Source organism: Canis lupus, chromosome 10, assembly GCF_003254725.2.
Source record: "Canis lupus dingo isolate Sandy chromosome 10, ASM325472v2, whole genome shotgun sequence".
Taxonomy (NCBI): Eukaryota; Metazoa; Chordata; class Mammalia; order Carnivora; family Canidae; genus Canis; species Canis lupus.
In genome coordinates this window covers 28,227,750-28,251,091 of record NC_064252.1, presented here as the reverse complement: position 1 = coordinate 28,251,091, position 23,342 = coordinate 28,227,750, and the positions used below count along the sequence as shown (strand labels likewise).

At 55.0% G+C, this 23,342-nt stretch overlaps 2 protein-coding genes across 4 annotated transcripts; one reads left to right on the top strand and one right to left on the bottom strand.

Moving 5' to 3' along the window:
* Nucleotides 1-987: 987 nt before the first annotated feature.
* On the bottom strand, nt 988-14,126 carry TST (thiosulfate sulfurtransferase). 2 transcript variants are annotated; one of them, XM_025460945.3, is made up of 3 exons: nt 14,001-14,126; nt 12,668-13,283; nt 988-1,446 (listed from the first exon to the last, which is right to left on the bottom strand). In XM_025460945.3, the coding sequence occupies exons 2-3, from the start codon at nt 13,278-13,280 to the stop codon at nt 1,148-1,150; spliced, it is 912 nt and encodes a 303-aa protein (XP_025316730.1). In that variant the 5' UTR covers nt 13,281-13,283; nt 14,001-14,126; the 3' UTR covers nt 988-1,147. The 2 variants fall into 2 exon arrangements, with proteins under 2 accessions (XP_025316730.1, XP_025316724.1); XM_025460939.3 differs by lacking the exon at nt 14,001-14,126 and having other exon boundaries at nt 12,668-13,543.
* Nucleotides 14,127-14,347: 221 nt separating this feature from the next.
* Nucleotides 14,348-22,521, top strand: MPST (mercaptopyruvate sulfurtransferase). Of its 2 annotated transcripts, none has more exons than XM_035696453.1 (3): nt 14,348-14,370; nt 17,969-18,596; nt 21,956-22,521. In XM_035696453.1, the coding sequence occupies exons 2-3, from the start codon at nt 17,999-18,001 to the stop codon at nt 22,252-22,254; spliced, it is 897 nt and encodes a 298-aa protein (XP_035552346.1). In that variant the 5' UTR covers nt 14,348-14,370; nt 17,969-17,998; the 3' UTR covers nt 22,255-22,521. The 2 variants fall into 2 exon arrangements, with proteins under 2 accessions (XP_035552346.1, XP_025316702.1); XM_025460917.2 differs by having other exon boundaries at nt 14,360-14,467.
* The last annotated feature ends 821 nt before the right edge of the window (nt 22,522-23,342 follow it).

The following is a 23,342-nucleotide window of genomic DNA, read 5'->3' as shown; positions in this document are numbered from 1 at the left end:
TGTGACTTAACTTCATTTGTGTGGGTGTATTGAAATTGCTTCTTCTGTAGAAATAAACCCTAGATTTTCACTTTCCCAAGTGGGAGCCAGGATGCTGAGGGGGCTACCGGCCAACCCTTTGGGGATGACTTGTGCCTCCTCAGTCAGCAAGCTGTAACCTGATGATTCTTTTTTTTTTTTTTTTTTTTTAATTCATAAGAAACACAGAGAGAGAGGCAGAGACACAGGCAGAGGGAGAAGCAGTTTCCTTGAGGGGAACCCGATGTGGGACTCGATCCCAGGACCCTGGGATCACGACCTGAGCTAAAGGCAGATGCTCAATTGCTGAGCCACCCAAGTGTCCCTAACCTGATGATTCTTAATTTGGTTCACCAGCTATGGGACCCCCAGCACAGGGCCCCAAAGGAGGGCTCAGAAAGCCTGTTTCTAGGAAATTCAAAACCCAGCCACATGGGCCCAGTCTTCTACTGTAGCTTCACATTGCCAGGGCTCTGGAACCTTCTCCCGGGGCTGAGGCTGCTTCTCCAGCCCCTTTTCATGTGCTTCCCAGGAGGGTCTTATTCTGAGCCAGAAAGGACACCGCAGGTAGAGGCCCCTTTCCTCAGGCCCACCTCTGAGCATCGCCTCTTCTGAGAGGCATCAAGGCCTGAGTTGTGTGACACCCCTTTGGAAGGCCGGGTGGCCCCTACTCTATCCCCCACACCCAGAGGGCTGGGCCTTGAGCAGGAGCAGTTGGCATTGGCTAGCCTTGGTTTCACTTCTCTCCAGCTCCTTGGTACCCCATCCAGGTAGGCCCCAGTATGCCCCACCTGACATGGGACAATACCTGGCTTCCAAAACGAAATAATAGAGCGGCAGCCTGAGTGCAGGCTCCCCAGCGAGGGACTGCTCTGGAAATTTCTTGCCTTGGTGGGTTCTAAGGAGCCTGAAAGAAATGAGCACATGGGGCAAGGGAGGAACCCAGGGAGAGGCAGACAAACACAGCTATTCAGAAAAGGCAGTTTATTCCAGTGTCTGGGGGGAAAGGAGGGCTTTACACAGCAATTTTAAAACCTGGTCAGTCTCCTTTGCTAAAGAGATACGAGCTGCATGTCAGGCTGCGGTCACTAAACAGATGGGAGCTGCCAGCCGGCGACAAGGACCCTGCTCAGGCCTTCTCGCGCTTCCACTGGGACACACGGGTCTCCGGGGGTGCCCGGTGGAACCACTCGAACCAGGAGCCATCGTAGACGGCCACGTCGGGCTTGCCGCAGAGGTAGGCGGCCAGGGCGACGTGGCAGGCGGTGACCCCCTTCCGGCACGTGGCGATGAGGGGCTGCGCTAGGTTCACCTTCTTGGCCTCGAACATAGCACGCAGCTCCTCCAGGCTCTTCTCGAAGCCGTCCTCGGTCAAGAAGTCCATGAACGGCATGTTGACTGAGCCTCGGATGTGGCCGGAGTCCAGTCCTGGGTGCAGCAGAGGACAGAGGGGAGGACAGGGTTAGGAGCGGCATGGGGGTTGGGGGGGTAGTGGGGGGGGAGATGGCCAAAGAAGCTGTGGCTATAAGGACAGGGAGCTTCAGAAACAAAAGTAACACCCTTGGCCTTCTCAGAGCTCAAATTACCCCTGGCCCAACCTACCTTCAATGCTGGAGACATAAGACAAAGGGCGCCCCCTTCCCCAAAGCCTGCCTCTGAGTAAGGATGCCCGAAGTCAGACCTGCTTGAGAGGACAGGGGTGAGTCCCAGCTCTGCCATTTACTGAGCTCTTTACTAGCATTTACCTCGGGCAAATGCTTCACTTCTCTGGATCAGTTTTCCCACCTGTAAAATGGGCTCCGTGGCACAGACCTATCTCACAGAGCTGTGGAGAAGTGGCTGTTACGTGCCGAATGGTAAGAACACAGCGGTGGACATGGCCCAGGCTCAGGGAGATTACAGTCTAGCAAGAAAGACAAATGCAGGGCAGCCCGGGGGCTCAGCCGTTTAGCACTGCCTTCAGCCCAGGGCCTGATCCTGGAGATCCAGAATCGAGTTCCGCGTTTGGCTCCCTGCATGGAGCCTGCTTCTCCCTCTGCCTGTGTCTCTGCCTCTCTCTCCATGTCTCTCATGAATAAATAAATAAAATCTTTAAAAAAAAGAAAGAAAGAAAGAAAGAAAGAAAGAAAGAAAGAAAGAAAGAAAGAAAGAAGAAAGAAAGAAAGAAAGAGAAAGAAAAAAAGAAAGACAGATGCTAAGCAGATAGCATAAGATTCATGAACTATAAAGTCACTCCAGTTTACAGATGTATACACTGAGGCAGGGCAGCATGAAATGGCTCACCTACAGCCACACAGAGAGGCAAAGGCCGCCCCAGGAAATCCCCTGATCTTCCTGTTAAGCAGTCATAGAAAGAGCTAGACATAAGTATCCCAGCTCTGCCACTTGCCAAAAGGGTGACTTTAAGCAAGTGATGTCACTTCTCTGAGCCTCAGTTTCTCCAGGGGGTGAAATGGGACTGAAAGTATTGATGGGCCCGGGCTGCTGTGAGGAGCAAAGCACCAGCTACTGCGCCTGGCCCACGAACCCGCAGATGCCGATGCTGCCGCCCTTTATCACCTACCCTGGGGAGCGGGGTATGGGAGCGGGGTGGTCCCTGCAGACCCTTCCTAGCAATGCTGAGAGGCTTGGATAGAAGGCAGTGGGGGTCTGAGCTGGCTCCGAGGTCCATTCCGGACCGGTCTCCCCTCCCAGTGAGGCTCCCCTGCCACATCTAGTTTCAGAACAGTCAGCAAAGGGGTCTGGGCCAAGGCCTTGGTCCTGCCCTCAGCACACCAAAGGTCGCTCCTCTCTTCTTCAAGCACCCCACACCCTGGCAGCCTTTGGATGCCAGGGAGTGGGACCCAAGACAGATTCAGGCATCTCTTTGAGCCCCCCCTTCCTCCAAAATTCCCCACCACACCCTTAAACCTGGACCATGGACAGGGCAGGACCAGGGTGGGCAGCAGTGGGAGGGAAAGGACCCGACGGAGGCACACAGGGTGCAGGGGGCAGGGTGCAGCCAGGAGGCCCTGCATCCCTGAGCCTCAGTCTCCCCATCTGTGAAATAGGGAGATAACCCCACCTACCTCACAGCCTTGTGAGCACCTAGAGACCCTGGGTACATAGTAGGTGCACAATCGTGCCAGCAACATCCCATTCCCCATGCCCTGGAGCCAAAGAGGCTTCCAAAATTCACTGGCATGCGTCAAGAGTTCCTTTGATTGCTGTCCTGACTTACAAATTACAGTGAGTTCTTCCTGTTGTAATTTTTTTTTTTTCCTGTTGTAATTTTTATCTTTTTGTCCGGACATTTTAATCTGAGACTCGATGTGTGCTGATCCTTCCAATGAGGAACAACAGATCCATTGGCTTCAAGGGCGCCCTTTGCCAAGACACCCAACTTAAAAATCTCTCGGCATCCAGGCAGTGGGCTGAATTTAAGTGCACTTAGAAGTGCAAGCGTTTGTTAAACTCTGAATACTGTTTTGTTTCTTTCCTCCCATCCACGATGGAAACAGCTTCAGTGCTTTCTTCCAGTTGCATAAAAGGCACCTCTTCTGAGTAAAGGAGTCGGGGGGTTTCTGTGACTCTGGCTTCCCAAACTGGGTCAACCTCAGGAGGTGGGGGGGAGGGGGGGTCCTCCTTTCACATCTGCCAGCGAGGAGGACCCAGGGCCTGTCTGAGGAATTTCAATGAGGAGGCACTGACCGCCTGTGTGTGGCAAGGCCCAGGATGAACCCAGCCTGGAGAACCTTGGAAAAGAGCCAACTGAAGCAAAAGCATGTGGGCCCAGAAGCAGGGGCTCCTGCTGCTTTGCTCCCAAGTCCAACTTCCCCTGGAGGCTCCTGGCTTTCCTCCCCATCCCCAGCAGGCAGGCCACCATGCCCAGACCTCCGCACCGGGCACCAGACAGCGGGTTAGCTCAAGAGGTTTATCTTCCAGAATCCTTACAAATCCTCTGATGGGGAGCCTGGGCTCAAAGAGGTGAGGAAACTTGCCTCAGGACACACGGGTGTGTGAAGTGAAGTCAGGTCTGTCTGCCCCTAAGAGCTGTGTCCTTTGACTACCCTGAGCCTTCCTGGAGAAGGAAACTGAGGCAGGGGAATGGATGAGATGACCCCCTCATGTTTCTCAACTGCTCAGAGGCCTGGGACTTTGTGCTGCAACTTTGGCCAACAAGATGCCAGTCCTTGGGGGAGGTCATGGGGAGGATGTGACCCATGAGCTGGACTCTGGGTCCCTGTCCTTGGAATGTGCATTCGGCTTGCCTTCCCTGCTCCCAGAGCCTGCACCAAGAACATGGCCTTGAGATAGTGATGTGGTGCTGAGACCAGCTGGACAGTGTGTATGTGACTTGAGCCAACAAAGGCCTCCATATAAACTTTTAAGATCTGGCAGGTGGGTGTGAAAATCTCCTCCTCTTCGGGCTGGACAGGACAAGCCTTATAAGGAGGTTTCCTTGCTTATTAAACCTGCCACCTACCCATCTGGGGCGGCCTGCTCTTTCTTTAGTCTCTCCCCAGCTCGGCATCTGGGGCTGGTTTCAGATGACCCTGGGGAGGCTCCAGAGGAGGCTGTGAACTAAAAGTTGGCAGGCCAGCCAGGGGACTGAAGAATTGGAAAGTGGCATCTGTCCAGGAAATCTTATGTCGGCCAGTGACCTCTATGCGGGGAGGGGTGGCCCATGCGTTAGGTGCCTGTGGACCTCTGAGTGAGTCCAGGGACGCCCTGAAAACTCTGACTGCTTTACTGAGCTTGTTTGAGGAACTATACCCAGAGCATCGTGCCAGAGACATGAAATATGAGCGGTTGTCACAGTGCACTGGCTGCCACTGTGGGTAGTTTAGCTGGACACTGATGCCCCAGCTAGAGGCTCAAAGTCAAGTTAGGATGAAGACTCCGGAGTTTGTGACAAAGGCTGATTAGAGTGCTGAGAGGTGGATCCCCCAGGCAAGTGACCAGAAGGAAGAGGAGGATGTTGTGGTTGAGGAGGAAACCGGGGAGTTGCCCCCACACCTTCCCACCCCTAATGCAAAGGAAAATTTTAAATAGCAATAATCCCCAAACCTAGGGGAAAACTAAATCCAAAGTTGCAAATCTTATGTCTTTGAGATGTAAACACCCCATGAGATAACCAAGATAGTACCCACAGAGACAGTGGGGAAAAAATCTAGGGGTGGGGGCGGTGGTGGATACACACTGTTCTAGAAGTTCCCTTGCCCAGGGATCCCTGGGTGGCTCGGTGGTTTAGCGCCTGCCTTCAGCCCAGGGCATGATCCTGGAGTCCATGGATCGAGTCCCACATTGGGCTTCCTGCCTGGAGCCTGCTTCTCCCTCTGCCTGTGTCTCACCTCTCTGTGTCTCTCATGAATAAATAAATAAAATCTTAAAAAAAAAAAAAAAAAAAAGAAGTTCCCTTGCCCAAAACCTAGTCCACAGACTCCCTAAAATTACTCACCAAGGGCTAAGTTATGAGGTTTCTGTCTGTATGTTTATATATCTATGGATATATGTTCAATATACATGTTTTTCTACCTCCTGAAGGTATTACCAAAATTAATCTGTACATGAGTTCTTCAATTAGCTTAAATATAAGCTATATCAAAGTGAACTTTCATAAAACTGAAATTTAAATTTCTCTCATCTGCTATAACAGATAAAGTTTTCTCAGATGATTGGTCTGTTCTTGATGGGACTGTGAAAGGCTTTTCTTTGCCTTTTAGGTAACCTACCTAGAAAACAAAGGTTCTGTGTTTTATCAAAATAAAATCCTGTGCTTCATGCAGTCTTTACCAGGTCTTTGATTAGTTAAGAAAATGGAGTCTTATCTATTAAAAGAGCTGCTCGTTTGTTTTTACATTATGCAATTTCTCTATTTGTCTCTGAAGCCTTAAATTGTCGCTTTGGCTAAATGGATAACTGAATATTGTTTCACGATGATCCATACTCCTTTGCGAACACCTATTTTAAAACCTTTTGATGTTTTTGCCAAATCAAATTCTAAATGAAGCTTTACTGACTTTGAACTAACTTTGGGATTTTCCTGGGCCAGCTCAAAAGATTTAGTTTTTCTCCTTATAAGAGGGAAATATTAAACTAGCCAGACATTTCATATGTTAAATTACATGGGGAGCATAGTCAAGTAGGAAGTGATGCTAATTTTTCCTTAGGAACTATTTATATTGAAGTTATCAATAGAAGTGTTCCAGAAGGTATATAAAATTCCTAAACATCTGATTATGTCCTAGTATAATGTTACCAATCATAATCTTGGTTTTTACTTTAAAATACTTATCACAGAGGCACCTGGGTGGCATCACAGTGGTTAAGCGTCTGACTTCAGCTCAGGTCGTGAACCCCCGGGGTCCCGGGATTGAGACCTGGGGCAGGCTCCCTACAGGGAGCCTGCTTCTCCCTCTGCCTGTGTCTCTGCCTCTTCCTGTGTGTCTCATGAATAAACAGAATCTTTTTTATTTTTATTTATTTTTTTTAAATTTTTTTTTTATTTATTTATGATTGTTACAGAGAGAGAGAGAGAGAGGCAGAGACACAGGCAGAGGGAGAAGCAGGCTCCATGCACCGGGAGCCCGACGTGGGATTCGATCCCGGGTCTCCAGGATCGCGCCCTGGGCCAAAGGCAGGCGCCAAACCGCTGCGCCACCCAGGGATCCCCAGAATCTTTTTTAAAATTAAAAAAATAAAATATCAAAAAAATAACCTCATTCCCTTGTCGATTACATTAGAATGAATTCTCATGGGAGTTATTGTTTTTACTGTGATGTTTTGCAAAGCATTTCTTGCAAAAAAATGTTTCATCTTTAGGGAGATTCATGGGCAAGAGGGATGAATAGAGGTTTCTGCTAACTAAGATCATATCACTGACCTGAGTAAGAATTAATTACATGGGATGGTAACCCAAGAACTGCCCCTTCTCTCCTTCACATCAGTAAAATGTGCCCATTACATTGATGCTATAATGCTAACGTGAAAACTTTTATCTGCTGCAAAACATGCTGCAGGCTTTGCTGGAACATCTGTGAGGCAAGAATGGTGGTAAATGTACAGAAAATTCAAGACCCAGGCACTATAATAAAGTTTTTGGGAATTGTTTGGTCGGGTGAGATGTGTTCCCAGATATTGTGACTGGTAAAATACAAGTCCATCTGACCCCAAAGGTGGTGAAAGAGATGCAAGCCTTTGTAGGGATTTCAGAGTTTCTGGTTTCTGAGCACTTTTATTTCCCATGGCACAGTGCCATTGTTCCTTATGCTGCCTGGTGAAGAAGCGGTGACTGGGGATCAGAATAGCAAGCTGCCTTTGAGAGGGTAAAAAATACTAATGAAATGTTGCATCTCTGGGCATCTCCCAAGCAGTGCTCTCATTTGAGTAAAAGAGTCTGGGACTCCAGAAGATATGGGTCAGGCACTATGGTAGTCAGACACTACCTCCATGGAGCACCAGCTCCCAGCAGTGTCCACAGCCCCCTCCAGATAGAGATGCTCAGGGAGGAATGAACCGCAGCAGCCAGTGGGCTCAACTCAGGTCTGGCTGGTAGTCACTCTTGAGCCCTGCTTTTAATTGGATCAACCCTATTGCTTGGGCAATGGGGGAAGCTGTGGGGTGGATGACCATGAATGGGCCCTTATGGGGTCAGGATATGTGATGGACTATTTGGGCTTGCCTCCAAGACCCTGAGGCAGTCCTCACTTTTCCATATCCCAGCTCATGGGGCATCTTGACACCCTTGAGCATTCAGAAGGCCAATGCCCTTGTGTGAGTACAATCCCTAGCAACTGGCTCTTCAGTGGATATAGCAGAGTGGATGCATGGGAAGAGCAGCCACCATTGTGCCTGGGGGGTCGGCATATTGTCAAGGATGCTGACTTGCCCCTGAAATAGAGTGGCTTGGTTAATGCCGTAACAGCATGTCCTGTGTGTTGTACATGACAACCAAGGCAACTGGCAAAGGAGCCTGGGGCCATTCATCAGAATTCCCAACTGATGACAGATTGGCAAACTGGTTATATTGCCCCTCCTCCCCCTTAGTGAGGGGTTTTCATATGCCTGGTTTGTGTGGACACTGTGTTTGCCCTAATCCAGCCTTCCCTTGTCACTATACAAACCAGGCTGCCACCATGAAGGTATTAGAGAAATGCAATACTGTGTTTAGATACCCTCATCGACTAGATAGCGATTGGGGGTCATACTGCAAAACTGGGCAAAAGGGCATGACATAGACTGGAGGTCCCATTTCCCCTATAACCCATAAGCAGTAGGGTTGATAAAAAAAGAAAGAAAGAAAGAAAGAAAAATGAATATTAAAGCAGCAGATTAAAAGACTCAAAGGGAAAACCACCTTGGCTGGGTGCACGGAAGCACTGTCCTAGGCTGTCATACATTTGAATGATCAACCCGTAGGGCCTGTCTCCCCATATGCCAGACTGGGGACCCTTGCTGAGACACTCAACACCGTAAAGGTATGAAAGTGGAGGGAGATAACCACAGCCCTGCTAGCTGCGGATCATCGTGCTGTACTGCTGAGAACACTAAGCTCATCACACCTGGGCAAGGTGTCATCTACTGGAATTTTCTGAGATGTCCCACCAGGATGGGGGAGTTGCTTCACATCCTTGGGTGAGGGGGAACTGTTCAATCTCTGCTGGGATCTCATGGTGCTGCTGTAAGGGAGACTTGTTAAAATGCACACCTGGAACAGAATGAATGCCATTGGGAGAGGGGAAGAGGTGGGGGTCCTGGGCTGGCACATCCTGTCCCCCATCCATCTCCTCACTCCTGACAGCGCAGACAACCTCCCTCTCCTCAAGGCCAGGTGTGTATGTTCTGCTTCCCACTGGTACAATCATTTACCTGCTTTTTCCCCTCCATTGGCCTGAGGGAAGTTCTCACACACACAGAGGCCCTTACTAAACTCACCCAGCAAGCCTTGAATGATAGCCAACAAAACCTGTCCTTGCTGAACACTGAAATATCGTCAATGAGAAAAGCTGTCCTCTAAAACAGGGTGGCCTTAGATATATTGCTGCCTTGCAAGGAGGCACCTGTGCCCTTACCCTGAATGTTGTGTGTTCATATCTCAGGAGTCTATTGTGTCATCTTCACTAAATCACATGAGAATACGAGTGAATGCCCTGAATGATCTGACCCCTAGCCTAGGGGACTCAATAAATCAATGGTTCAGATCACGGGGCTCCTGATGGAAAATATTACCCTGACTTGGGCAATCTTTGTCTTAATCTGTACTTTCTCTTGGATGTGCCTCATCTGCCTCCAATGTAACCAGATAGCCACCAAAGGAGTCCCCGCCATGCTCACAAAACCCCTTGCTGATCACTCAGGGCACAACACAGAAGAGGCAGGATGTGAGGTTCTGGGAGCAGATATGAGGGGTAGAAAGTTGGGGGAGGCCATGGAGAGGACATAACCACCAGTTGACCCATGAACTGGACCGGGACAACTGGAGGCTCCTCTTCCCCTCCCCTGTCCTTGGAATGTGCATTCCGCTTGCCTTCCCCACTCCCAGAGGCTGCCCTAAGGACATGGCCTTGATAGTGATGTGGTGCCAAGACCAGTGTCTATGTGATTCAACCCGGTTAAGACCTCTGTATAAACTTTTAAGATCTGACAGGTGGGTGTGGAAATCTCATCTTGTGGTCGGCCACCCAAGACAAGCCTTGTGAGTAAGTTCCTTTGCTTATTCAACCTGCCGCCAACCAGTCTGGAGTGGCCTGCTCTTTCTTGGGTCCTTCCCTGCCCTCTGCATCTGGGGGCTGGATTCAGATGACCCCAGGAAGCTCCCAGCTCCTGAGACTGTGAACTAGTCAAGGGTGTGAGGTAATGTCTTCCAGGCCACTGATACCCACTGTGTGGGTTTTTGGGGCCAGGAAAACCCATTTGGCTCTTTCTTGCTTTCCTCCTAAAGACACAGCGCAGTCCGGTGCAGGCTGCCGCGGTGGGCAGCTCCCAATCCTGGCCACTGGGAGGCAGCTCAGCACTCTTCTGCACCCTGGGGGTGGAGGTGGGGGGAGACAGGAAAAGGGGCCACAGGATCCCATGAAGCAACACTACACTGTGAAGCTATGACCTTTCCCCCCAAGTCCCTGTGTTTGCTGACACAGCAGTGGCCTTGGGAAACAGCCCCACTTTGAGGCCTGCCGACTGGGGTCAAATCTTGGCCACTCTGCCTCCTTAGAGAACCCTCTCCTCCCTTTTCCCAACTGCAGAGTGGGAACTGCCATCTTCCACCCCACGCGGGGTGGCTGTAGGTGTCAAGGAGAAAACATGCATAAATCATTGTGCAGATAAAAATGCCCAAAAGAGGGTCAATCTCCTCCCTTTTCACCCTCACGGGAGGAAAAGAGAGTGAGGTTTGTCAAGAGCTGGCTGGCTCCAACTCCTTCGCTGGCTTCTTCCCCCAGCGCTCTAGAAGGTGAGCGTGTTCTCGAGATGAAGGGCTCACAACAGGCGGCAGAGGACAGGGTGTCAGCTCAGGTCTGCCTGACTCTCAGCCCCTTACAAACAGGAACAAAGGTGCCAGGAGGCACAGAGCTGGGGAGCACAGAGCTGGGGCCAGAGAGGTTGCTTGCCTAGTGTCAGTAGGAAGCAGCTGTCGGGTGTCCAGGGCCCTGGTCCCAGCTCCTCCTCCAGGGCACTCTTTCCACAGCCTGCCATCCACACTACCCTGGATGTTACATCTGGACCGCTGAGCCCACGGGCTTCCTTCCTGACCCCACCCCAAGGTGGGGGCTGCAAAGTCAAGGAGCCTCATACACCTCTGTACCCCCAAAGTGTGCGGTTTGGGAGGCCAGCAAAGCCTTCTAGGGAAGGAAGTGCCACATGCAGGCTTTCTAGATGGCCCTGGCCTCTGCACAGCTCCTTACCTTTCTCAAAATCCCCTTCCAGCATTTAAATAAGTGCAGAGCCAGGTGGCCAAGGCTGGTATCCCCTCTTCTCATTTTATAATAAGAGAACCCAGAGAGACCAAGAAATTGGGAATGGAAGTCCCACCACAATGGAGGGGCTCATCTTGCAGGAAGGAGGATCCATGCTCCCCGCCCCCCACCCCGGGGGGATCCCAGAAGAGGTGGGAGGAAGTAGGGAGCAGGGTGATGGGGAAGGACCCCCTCGCTGAGCCTCGGTGCCCTCATCCGAAACCAGGAGTGAGGAAATCGGCTCTGACATCTCTAACCTTACTGGATCTGACATCTCTTCGCTTATTTGCAGCTCACTCAGGGCAAGCCGTGAGGCAGGTAGAGAAACAATTCTATCATCCCCCCCCCACCTCAGTGGCAGTGGTAAGTCCCAAGGAGAGAAGGTATCTTGGACCAAGGCCAGGAGGGGGCTGCAGGAGTTCCATTCCAGAAGTCTCTGAATCTTCAACTCCAGATTTTCAGAGAACAAGGTGGGCAGGAAAAACACAGGGCCTGCAAAAAGCCATGGCTCTGCCACTAGCTAGCCCTAGGGCCTTGACCTGCCCCTTCCTCTGTGTGCCTCCGGCTCCCCTCTGTCTGATGAGATGACCTTTCAGGACCTCCAGCTCTAAGAGTGTCCAACACAGTTTTCACAGAAAACTTTCCTCTCCCTCAGAGGCACAGAAAGGAGGAGCAATTTTTCAGCAAGTTAGGAAAAACGTTGCACAGGACTTAGATTCTGCAGACCCCGACCGAGGACAGAGCCCAAAGCCAAGAGGTGCCGGCCACTCTGAGAGAGGCCACCAGAGAGAGGCCCCTAAAGCAGTGAGATCTCGGCCACCAGAAGTGCCCAGGCAGGGGCTGAAGGAAACCCGGCCAGGGTTGATGGTGAGACATCTATGGTTCCCTGTTCAGAGGTTCTAGAACTCAGCACTTCCTCCCCTGAGGCTCCCCCCACCTCCAGTGATCTGGAACCCTCCCGGCCTCCCCTTTGTCCACAGGAGAGGACTGAAGAGCCACCTCCCTGTGGATGCCCGGCAGATGCCTGGTTTAGAGTACTGGTTTAAAACTAGTTTCAATGTCGACCCTACCACTTCACCGAGCAAGTAACTTAATGTCCTCACATCTGCGTTTCCTTCTCTCTAAAATGGGGATGTTAAGCCTTCTTGAATGAGATAACGCAGAGTCAAAGTGCTTAGCATGAAATGGCAGTTACTTTTATAAGCTCTGTAAATAGGCTGCAGCTGTTTGGAAAGGTCAGGGGGCCCCGGAGAGCTGGAAGGAGTGAGGGGGTGCTGCGGGCAGGGCGTTGTTGATGTCTATATGGGTTTCTAGGGAACTAGAGAGGCGCTGGGAAGTTAGGTATCCTTGAGAGCATTGGTACAGAGATGCGTGTGTTGGCTCGTGGACACACTTTTGTGCATGTAAGGGAGTAGTGCCTGGGCATGGATGTGGGTGGAGATGTCACCGGGCACCTCTCTGATGCCACCGCCGTGCGGATGCTAGGTTGCTTGTTAGCCCGTGGCTATGGGAACACATAAGCAGGTCCTCGGGCCACGGAGCCAGAAAAGCTTTTAGATTTGGCTCTGTTCTCTCATTTCACAGATGCAGACCTGGGGGCCCTACCTAAGGGGAGACTGAGGACAACACCTGGCCAGGGCCCCGGACATCCTTAGGGTGGGTCCATCATTCCACCGGGCATTACTCCCCAGGGGCCACCCACCCACCAGGACACCTACCTACTGCATCTGGCTCTGGCTCAGTGCCCAGGTACCGTCCTTGGGACCGTGAATCCACCAGCTGGAACCTCTTAGACTCGAGGTTCTCCAGCACCTGCTCGTAGGTCTTGAGCAGGGAGCGGTCCAGGGTGGCTTTGAAGACGGCCGGCTCTGGGCGCGAGGGCTCAGATGTCACCGGGTGGCCCTCCTTCAGCCAGTTCCGGAAGCCGCCATTGAGCACGGACACGGTGCGGTGGCCAAACACACGGAACATCCACCAGACCCGCGGCGCATAGAAGCAGCCCAGGTTGTCACCGTCATACACCACCACGTGCGTCTGGTTGCCGATGCCCAGGCGGCCCACGTAGTCGGCGAAGTGGGCCTCGCTGGGCAGCATCATCTCGTAGGGCGACGCCGTGTTCCGGCACTCCTCCATATCAAAGAAGGAGGCGCCGGGCACATGCCGCTCCAGGTACTCCTTGCGGGCCTCGCGGGTGCCCGGCGAGTACCAGGACGCGTCCAGCACCCGCAGGCCGGGCCCCAGCTTGCCAGCCCGAACCGACTCCGCCAGCCACTTGGTGGAGACCAGCGCCCGGTAGAGCACCTGATGAACCATGGTTTCAGCTCTGCGCATCACCTGGCGCGGGTGGAAACCAGGAGAGAGAGCGGCATGAGGTCTGTGTGTGTGCAGTGGGGCGGGACCTGGGAGGAGCTCGTTTTCCCACCGCTGTCCCCGAGGGTGGCGTGTTGGCGGCGGCCCGGCAACCCGCGGCGGCGCCCGCGCAGGCGGTGGGAAGGGTTTGCCCATTCCCCGAGGAAAGGCGGCTCCGCCCCTCCTTGGGGCCCCCGCGCGGGGGGGGCGGGGCCGGAGCCTCGGAGGGCCCCAGAAGGGGGAGCCGGCGGGGGGGCGTCCGGCCCGGGGAGCGACGGTGCTCGTCCTCGGGATCGTGCCAGGAGACAGCGGCGCTGGGATGCCCAGGAGGAGGGGCGGGGGAGGGCCCGTGGGGCTCAGAGCCCCCGGCCGGGAGGGCAGGGGAGTGGGCGCCGGGGGAGGGGTCGCTGGGGCCAGCACACGCCCCCGCCCGCGCCTCCGGCCAGCCCGCCCGCCGCCAATCTCCGCAGCCTGCGCGGGCTCCCCCCGCCTCCAGAACGCCCGCGCCCGGCCCCGGCCCCGGCCCCGGCCCCGGCTCGGTGCCCTCTGCCCCTGCTCGGCCCGAGGTTACCCGGCCCCGCCCCCGCTCCCCCGCCCCGCTGTCGTCGGCGGGGACCCTCCCCGGGGTCGCCGGGGCCAGCCCGGCGGCCCAATCCCGAGCGGCCCGGGCGCCTGGCCGCCGCCCCACCCGGCCGCACTCACTCGCCCTCGCCGCCGCCCTGGCGCTCGCCCCTGACCGCCGGAGAAGTTGGCGGGTCCAAACCCCAGCCCACGCCTCCCCGGCCGGCCCGCACCATCGCGCCGCCGCCGCAGGGGGGTCCCCGCGCCGCCCCGCCGCGCCCCCGCCCCGCGCCGCCCCGCCGCGCCCGCCCCCGGCCGCCCCCCCCGCGCGCCGCCCCCGAGGACCCCGAGGACCCCCCCCGGCGGGCGCGGGCGGCGCGGGGAAGGCGCGGGGCGGGGGCGCCGGCGCGGGGGTCCCCCTGCCCGGGGAGTGGAAGGCGCGGGCAGCGGCGGCTCCAAGTGGCCGCGGCGGTGGGCTGTGCCGGAGGCTCCTCCCTCTGGCCGGCCTCAGGTTGGTGGCGGGAGGCGGGGACGGCTGCGGGCGCGGGGAGGGGGCGCCCGGCGCAGGGGCCATGACCGATCCCGGAAGCCCGGAGCCCGAGAGCCGGGTAACTGCTGCGGCCTCGCGCTTGCCTTTCTCGAGGGGGAGGTGGAGCACCGGGGCGCGGGCGCGGGGCTCCCCCGCGGGGCCTGAGCGGGGCAGGCGGCTTCAGCCCGGGAGGGAAGGCGGCCCCTTGGCTTGCCCCTGAGGATGGCTGTCCGCAGCCGCTGGGGCGGCCTGCACCGTGGCCTCCGCGTGAGCCGCGGGTGGGGAGCTGGGGGTGGGGGTGGGGTGGGGCCACCTGGTGCCACCCGAGACTGTGAGAGGGAGGGAGGACTAATAAAGCCCCACGGAGGGGCCAGGGAGGCCAGGCCGAGTGACCTAGAGGCTCCAAGAGAAGAAACTGGCACAGAACTTGCTGGAGTGAAATGAAACTAGCAGTGGCCAAGGCCTGCGCGGTGAGCGCTTTGCTCCTCCGGTTTTACTGACTTCCCACAACAACTGCGGAGCAAGCCCAGAAACTTATTTTAAGACTAGAGAGACAGGCCTAGCGAGTTACCCGAGTTACCCCAGAAGCTCGAAGTGGGGTTGAGGCCCCTCAGTGGTTAATCTCAGATCTGAAGCCCAGGTGGCCTGCGTGGCCTGCCTGCTGCCTCTGTTTACCTGGCTCACCGCCAAAGCCTCATGATTTTTGAAAAAAAAAAAAAAAATTGCCTTTGTTTTTAATTAACCTAATTAATTGTAAATTTATATAATTTATTTTCTTAACAATGGCTGTGTTTCACCACCACTGAACCGTCATTCCTGAAAATGGAGCAATTGGTTCTTGCAAGCTGGTGGGCCACCCCTCCTCTTACTCAGCTTTTTGCATATGTCTGTTCCATATGTCTGTTATGCTTTTCTCATCCCCCTTTTAAAGTTTCTTCTCATTCTGAAATAATTATATTCTCACAGGAAGTTGAAAAATTCATACTCTGATGAGCATTTCCCTGGAGAATCATCTGAACTTTGTGTTTTGCTCTGAGGTGCAGAGGGGTTCTCAGGAGGAAGTAGGTGGGGGGCAAGTTCTTGAGGATTGCCCAGTGTGACTGGAGCCCTGTTCTCCCAGGGCCCACCCCAGATGACAGCCTGGGCCTCACACTTCCCCTAGTGTAGTTTGTACACTCCTGAGATGGGCTTGGGGCTGTCCTGTGTGTCCTAGAGTCCTTCACTCCCAGAGCACATGGCCCTGCATGATCCAGGCCTGGCAAGCACACAAGGACCGGGTCTGTGCCCTTCAGTGACACACAGCCTGCTCCCCCAGACGGTTCTTTGCCTGCATCAGTCCTTTGTGAAAACTGCCAATCAAGGGGGGCATCAGGGCAGGATGATCTCAGACCTGAAGTCCCACCCAATCCTGAAATTCTAAGATTCTAGATATGTTGCTGTTGTTCGAAGGTGAGAGTAACTTTTCAGAAATAGTGGGATTTTTATTAGGCCATTTTTAGTGATTATTAAAACCAGCCATATGCAGTGCATTATGGTGGCCCCTTGACATTCGTTAATTTCCACCATAAGAGCTGAAGGTTGGACGCTCCATAAGAAGTGAAAATGGCCAGGGAGCCCACCATGCCAGCCCTCACACAGCTAGTTAAGGAACAGAATGATTCACACTGACTTGAGACTGGGGCTCTGACTCAAAATTCGGGGTTCTTTCTACTGTAAGTGGATCCTCGGAAAAAAAAAAAAAAGGAGCCCCAAGAATAGTGGGGGGGGGGGTGAAGCCACCATGGCTCATGGATGGATTCCTCAAGAAGGGGCTCGCAGCATTCCCGAACATTATCTAGCTGTGGCATAACCCACAGATATCAGGATCACCCCTTAGCCAAAGTCCCCTTGGTAGCCTCCTTATCCTAAAGGTCAAGCTGCAGGTTCTTGGACCTCTGTAAAGGTCAAATCAGTTTGCCCCTCCTCTTCCTCCAGGAAGACTTCCCACCTCTTCTCCCACCCTGGGCTGAGATAGTGGCCCCTCTGTGCTCACACAGTACTCCAGACTTTCCTCAATTATGCTGTTGTTGAGCTGGCCTGTGACATCTTTACCCCCAGGGCCTGGTAAAATCAAGAGTTTCTGGGTGTCCAGCACAGTGCCTGGCCATGTGGGTAGAGTGACTTCCTAAAAGGCAGACTGTGATGAGTCTGGGAGGCCTGGGGCACAAGGTGTCACACTGCGAACTCATTAGGCCCTGGTCATCACTGACCCGGGGCTGGGGAAGAAGTCCAGCCTCAGGAGCTGAACTCTGGCTTCAGGTCCTGAGGCTGCTCCTGACTAGCTGTGTGAGCAAGGGCAAGGCACTCCCGTCTCTAGTTGCCTCATGCAGCAGATAGGCATCCTTCTATGCCCACAATTAAAGGCTGCGGTGCTTAGCATGTGGCCTGGCCCACAAAGCGCCTGTTCTCTACCCACCCCTTCCCCTCCATGGCAGGACTGCCTGGTATGGATGGTAAGGTTGTGCACTGCTAAAGGGGTAAGGGAGTGCAGACCTGCAGCTCACACTCACTTACCCATCGGGTCACGTGCCCTGGCCGAAGGGGCACCTTTCTCTAACCTTTGCAAAGCACCCAGTGGACTAGGAGCTGTTTGTACAGGGGCTCAACACGTTCAGAGCATCCCAGCCCGGGAAGGTTGTGACCTGGCACATCCTGGGCTGGTGTACTCTCAGCTGCTGGCCCGCAGAGGAGCGGAGGAGAGAGGGCATGAGGCACTGTCACTGTTGCAGCTGCTGCATGAAGGTTCAGAGAGAGAAGTTCAGACTCAGAGGTTAGAATCTGACCTTGCCAGATCCCCAGAGCGTGCACAGTGCTTGCCCTCGAGCGTCTGGATTCTGGTGTCAGAATGCCCGGGGTGAAGCCTGGCAGCAGGGCTTTAGCTGCTGACCTTAGCCAACTCAGTACACTTATATGATCCTCACTGTCACCCTGTGTGAAACGGTGAGAATATTACCAACCTTCTTGAGGCTCCTGGTCCAACAAAAAATTGAGAGCCTACTCTGTGTCCTGCAGTGTTCTGAAGTATTGTGAGATTAAGTGACGCACAGCAAGGAGTCGGCATATCCCAGCTACTGTTCCCATGAGGCCGCTTATATAAACGCTGGATGAATGAATGAGTGAATGAATTCCACCAGGGACCCTGGTTGGTGGCAAGTGAAGCAGAGCTGCATCTTGGGGAGGGCCTCAAGCTTGGCCCCTACTTGCCTGCGGTGCTTGTGCTCTGTCCCGACTGCCCCCCACCTGCCACCCCCAGCCAGCAGCGGGTGAAAGCCCCCCTCCCCTGCCCCCCAGGCCGGTCATTCCGCTGCTCCTCACTGTGTATAGGTCCTGGAGCAGGGAGGGGAGGAGAGGCTCTGGCGACGACGGAAGTGTGCCCCTGGGTTCACTGCCGCCGCCGCTGCTTTTCTGTGCTCCCTGGACTCTGCCCTCCCCGGGGCTCCACCGCCCTGGGGGCCAGGCCAGCCCCAGCGGTGCAGGCGTTTCCCAACCCCTGCGCCGGCCTCTTGCAGGATTCCCTCCTGACACCCTCCCTGTCGCCCAGGCCTGCAGCCCCAGGGACGCCGCCGCCACCATGGCCCCACAGCAGCTCTTCCGCGCGCTCGTGTCGGCGCAGTGGGTGGCTGAGGCGCTGCGGGCTCCGCGCGCGGGGCAGCCCCTGCAGCTGCTCGACGCCTCCTGGTACCTGCCGAAGCTGGGCCGCGACGCGCGCCGCGAGTTCGAGGAGCGCCACATCCCCGGCGCCGCCTTCTTTGACATCGACCAGTGCAGCGACCGCACGTCGCCCTACGACCACATGCTGCCCAGCGCCGAGCACTTCGCGGAGTACGCGGGCCGCCTGGGCGTGGGCGCCGCCACCCACGTCGTGGTCTACGACGCCAGCGACCAGGGCCTGTACGCCGCGCCGCGCGTCTGGTGGATGTTCCGCGCCTTCGGCCACCGCACCGTGTCGCTGCTGGACGGCGGCCTCCGCCACTGGCTGCGCCTGGGCCTCCCGCTGAGCTCGGGCAAAAGCCGCCCCGCGCCCGCCGCCGACTTCCGCGCCGCGCTCGACCCCGCCTTCGTCAAGACCTACGAGGACCTCAAGGAGAACCTGGAATCCCGGCGCTTCCAGGTGGTGGACGCCCGCGCCGCCGGCCGGTTCCGGGGCACCGAGCCCGAGCCCCGAGACGGTAACGAACGCGCGCACGGGGGCGGGCGGTCCGCTGGGGCGCGGGCGCACGTGCGCCCCCGAGCCGTGCCTCGTCCTTGCCCTTAAAGGACATCCTGAGATTTGGATTCTAGTCGCCTCCCTCTCTGAGCTTCACTGGCTTTATTCCTAAAGAGAGGACAGTGATACTTGCGCCACCGCCCACTGGTGCTTGGGGCCGTGACCACCCCAAACTCATTGAGTGTCCTGTATTAGGGTGAGAAGCCAAACAGCCCCACCTGGATTCTATGGATGTAAGGGGGTCTCTGAGGAATAGGCAGGGTGGCAGGCCAATTTAGGAAAAACCCAAAAGGATGGAGCTTGGTCAGGTGTACACCTGCTGGTGATGGAGACAAACAGGAGGAGGAGGAGGGGTCCGTGGAAAGGCCCTTAGAGGGACCAAGACTTGCAGAGGGCAGGATAGTGGGGCCACTAGAGAGAATGGGGGAGATTGCTGCCCCAGGTTGCAGAGAAACTTGAGATGGTTGCTGGCTGGGGTTGGGGCAGAGGCCTCTGCCTATGAGCTGGAGGCAAGGAGACTACAGGAAAGCCATGTATGAGGTGGCCAGGGGTTCCCACAAACAGGTGGGTCAGTGGCCACATTGGTGCGAGCCTGTGTATGATCCCAAGACGTGGATGCTGTCATAGGGCAGAGGAGGAAATGGAGTCTCAGGGTAGCTACCTTGCTATGAGTCAGAAGGCAGCCCAGCCGGGATTTGAGTCAGTAAATTTAGCTGCAGTGAGCAACCAGTAATTACCCAGACTTTTCTTTTAGTGCCTTCTTTGGGGAGGAGGCAAGGTACTTGCCATTTCCTCTGGGAGTCTGGCCCTGAATGGCATCCCCCCATTCCCCTGAATCAGGGTTGGGGCTTCTATTCTGTGCTTATAAAGCAGCTTGAGCTGTCCTATCCTAACAGTGTTTCGGACGGCCCGAGGACAAGGGTCATCCACGCCTCCAGTGCATCCCAAAGACTGACCCAACAGCTGGCACAGAGTCAAATGTCCTAGAGAGATCTGGGGAATTGAGAAGGAAGGACCCTGCCACATGGAACCGTGCAGAACAATATTGACATTAGGTCAAACCATAGGAAATTACTGATGGCCAAACATGTTTGATGCTACATAAGTGACAGTTTTATGTGGCTCAGCCTAATAAGGATGCCACCTTGAGCCTGTGAGGTGCTGTAGCTCAGCCCTTGGGGGAGGGGGAGCAACAGAGGGCAGTGAGCTACTTGGCAAGTCAGCTAATCTAATCTCTGAACTGCAGCTTTTGCACTGTGTGAAATAAGAGCAGAAACACAGAGCTTACAGGAAGCAGTGAGGGTCAGATGTCAAAATGAGAACAAATGTATACAATGCTCAGCTCAGTGTTTGCACACACAAGGCGCACTAAGAAACAGGACATGACATAATTAAGGAGTGCTTCTGTGGTTGTGTCTCTTCATGGAGGTGCTTAATGGTGCTTAATGCTACCGCAGTCCTGCTTACTCATCTGTAAATGGGCCACCGTGGTACACACCTTGCAGGCTTGTGGAGGTGGCCTGAGCCACTGCATATAAAGGCTGGATCTAGATCCGTGGCAAACATCACCTCATTGTTCCCGCCACACAGCCTGAGACCTGCACAAGTGACCCCTTGAAGAGGGGCCACATGGGTGGGGCAGGGTAGGGGGAAGCATGCTTTACTTGATGGGGGTTCGTGGCACAGGGACAGCCCTGCGGTGACGGTGGCCAACCTGGGTTGAGAGCTTGCTCTTCGTCCTTGCTCCGGGTTGGTCTCTCTGTGACGTCTCCCAGCGAGCCGTTTCTGCACCTACGCGAGGCTGCAGGATGCACTCCAATCTCACCAGGAACTCGAGTGCTGGCTACACGCTAAGTCCTGGCAGCAGCTACCCATGCGGGTCAGCAGTTCCCTGGAGGAGGTCACCCCTCTGCAGGAGGAAACCAGGGCAGAAGCCACCAGTCTAGAACCCCACCCTTGAGTCTGAATGGTGGAGATTTTTGAGTCATAGGCTATGAAGGTTTATCCTGTTGTAAAATCTCAGTCCTTGTCGTGAACAAGGGAATATTAGTGACACCTGCCTCCTAGGAGGTGGTGAAGGCAAAATGATTAGGTTTGGGGGAGGGGAGGTGACCAGCTCTCTAGCCTTGCCCAGGTGCTTTGTGCTATGATCGAAACAATCTTTTGAAAATGGGAGTCTGATTTCCCCTTGCAGTCAGGTCAAAGCCCAACGCCTTAATCCAGACGGTTCCCCTTGGGCCTCAGGTTCCCCCCTGTCTGTGCTTTTGCCCAGTGACCTTTATCCCTGTAAACACCATGTGATTTCCTGCCTCCTCCGATTCCCCCCTGCCCTGCCCCACCTTTCTCCAGTCTGTGGTGCTTTCAGCCCCCAACGCCCAGACCCCTCTGCCTGCAGACCCCTTCTCACCCTCAGTGCCTTCTCAGAGAAGCTTCCTTGCCCCCATGGCCTGGCGGTTAGCAGCACCAGCTCTGGGGCCTCTCTGACTTGGGCAACTTAGTCTGTGTGCCTCAGTTTCCTCATCTAGGTAAAGGGGAGGATCATCATTTCTGTCCCGTAGAGTTTGGGGGAGAATTAAAGGAGAAGATACACAGAGGGGCTCAGAATAGTGCCTGGCACAAAGTAAGCGCTCAATAATAATCAACTATTATTATTACTGTTAATATCTTTTATAATGTGCCCCATGGCACCCCGTAGGGCCTTTGTAACACCTTTCATACATGTAATGGCTCACTTATGCCTGTCCACCCTGCCAGATCAATTCCTTTACTGCAAGTGCAAGGAGTCCTAGCCAGGCAGAGGTCTTGTTTATCTTTTTTTTTTTTTTTAATTTTTATTTATTTATGATAGTCACAGAGAGAGAGAGAGGCAGAGACACAGGCAGAGGGAGAAGCAGGCTCCATGCACCGGGAGCCTGATGTGGGACTCGATCCCGGGTCTTCAGGATCGCGCCCTGGGTCAAAGGCAGGCTCCAAACCGCTGCACCACCCAGGGATCCCGGTCTTGTTTATCTTTATCACCCTCAGGGCACATGGGTGATCAGGAAGCCAGGGGCAGGGCAAGACTTGATGGGGTCAGAATCTTAGGTCCCAATTCCAGCCAGCAATTTGCTAGATGTGGGACCTTGCACAGTACCAAACCTCAACATGCCCGTCTGTAATATGGGAATGCCCGTAAGTAGTGCCTGGGTCGCCTGGCTGTATGGATTACGTGGGATGACGCATTTAGAGAGGCTTTACTGCCGTGGCTGTCGGGGAGGCTGTCGTACAGCGGGGACCATTCATACACTATTGTACTTGTTCCTTCCTGCCCTCCTGCTGTAGGCATCGAACCTGGCCACATCCCCGGCACTGTGAACATCCCCTTCACAGACTTCCTGACCAGCGAGGGTCTGGAGAAGAGCCCCGAGGAGATCAACCGTCTGTTCCAGGACAAGAAGGTGGACTTGTCCCAGCCGCTGGTGGCCACGTGTGGCTCCGGCGTCACAGCCTGCCACGTGGCACTGGGAGCTTACCTCTGCGGCAAGCCCGATGTGCCCATCTACGACGGCTCCTGGGTGGAGTGGTACATGCGCGCCCAGCCGGAGGAAGTCATCTCCGAGGGCCGGGGGAAGACCCACTGAGGCTGGGCAGGACGCAAGGAGCTGTGCCAGAGTCAGTTCTGACTCTGCTTTGACCAAGTGTGTGTTTCTTCCTGCAAGTCAGGTGGCACACAGGGGAACATCCCAGAGCCCAGGAATTCTGTTGACTTGTGGGCTTCCGACAGAGGCCGGAGAGAAGGTGGTGGTGGGCGCAGGGGAAGGCAGCCTCCCACCTGCTGAGGTGAGGCCCTCCCTCCCTTCTGTTTCACTAATGAGGAAATAAAATGGCCAAGTGCCTAATCTTTCTAACTGGGGGGCTGCCTGGTTTTCCTGAGGAGCTGGTGGTTCCAGCATGCCCAGCAAAGGTAGTTCCGTGGAGCCTGAGGGTCTTGGGGATCCCATCCCTGCCTTCTGAGCAGGACAGGAGCCCCAGAGCCCTTCCATTCCTATGACCAGAGTGCCCCTAGCAAGCTGTCCCCCACTCCGTAATGCTGGGGGCCTCGCTTCTGGCTTCTGGGCTATTTAAGATGCATCTTGCTGTGATATGTCTGGAGTACCACCCAAAGGCCCACCCAGGTCAATAGTGTGTCTCCTCTTGAGACAGAGATGGGTCTGAACTGGTAAGAGGCTGTACCGCACTGAGGAGGCTTGTCCTGGCCAGGACAGGATGTTTGGGAGAGGGGCTGAGTACAGCCTCTCTGGGATCCCACACTTGGAGGCCAGCGTCTGGAGCTACCAGGGAGTGGGGTGGGGGGACCCAGGGGGGGTTGATCCTTTCTGCTCAAGGGACACTTCTGCCTGCAGGCTTCCTGAGGCTCCAGAGGAGGCTCTGTCCTCCTCCCTCTATATTTGCCCTTTGTGCAGAGATAGACATGGTGTCTGAGAAAGCCCCAGATGGCCCCTGCCTGAAGTTGGGTCACATCTCCCCATATCCAAGCCCCCAGGGCAAAGAGGCAACATGGGTCGGTATTGGGGAGAACCCGAGGAGAAGGAAACCAGAGTGGACAGTGACTTACCCAAGGGCACACGATGGATTTACCACAGAGCTGGGCCAGACCCAGGTTTCCTGACTCTGAGTTTACTCTTTGTAGCTGCGACCCCCATCACATTTCCTCTGACGCTGAGTCCCC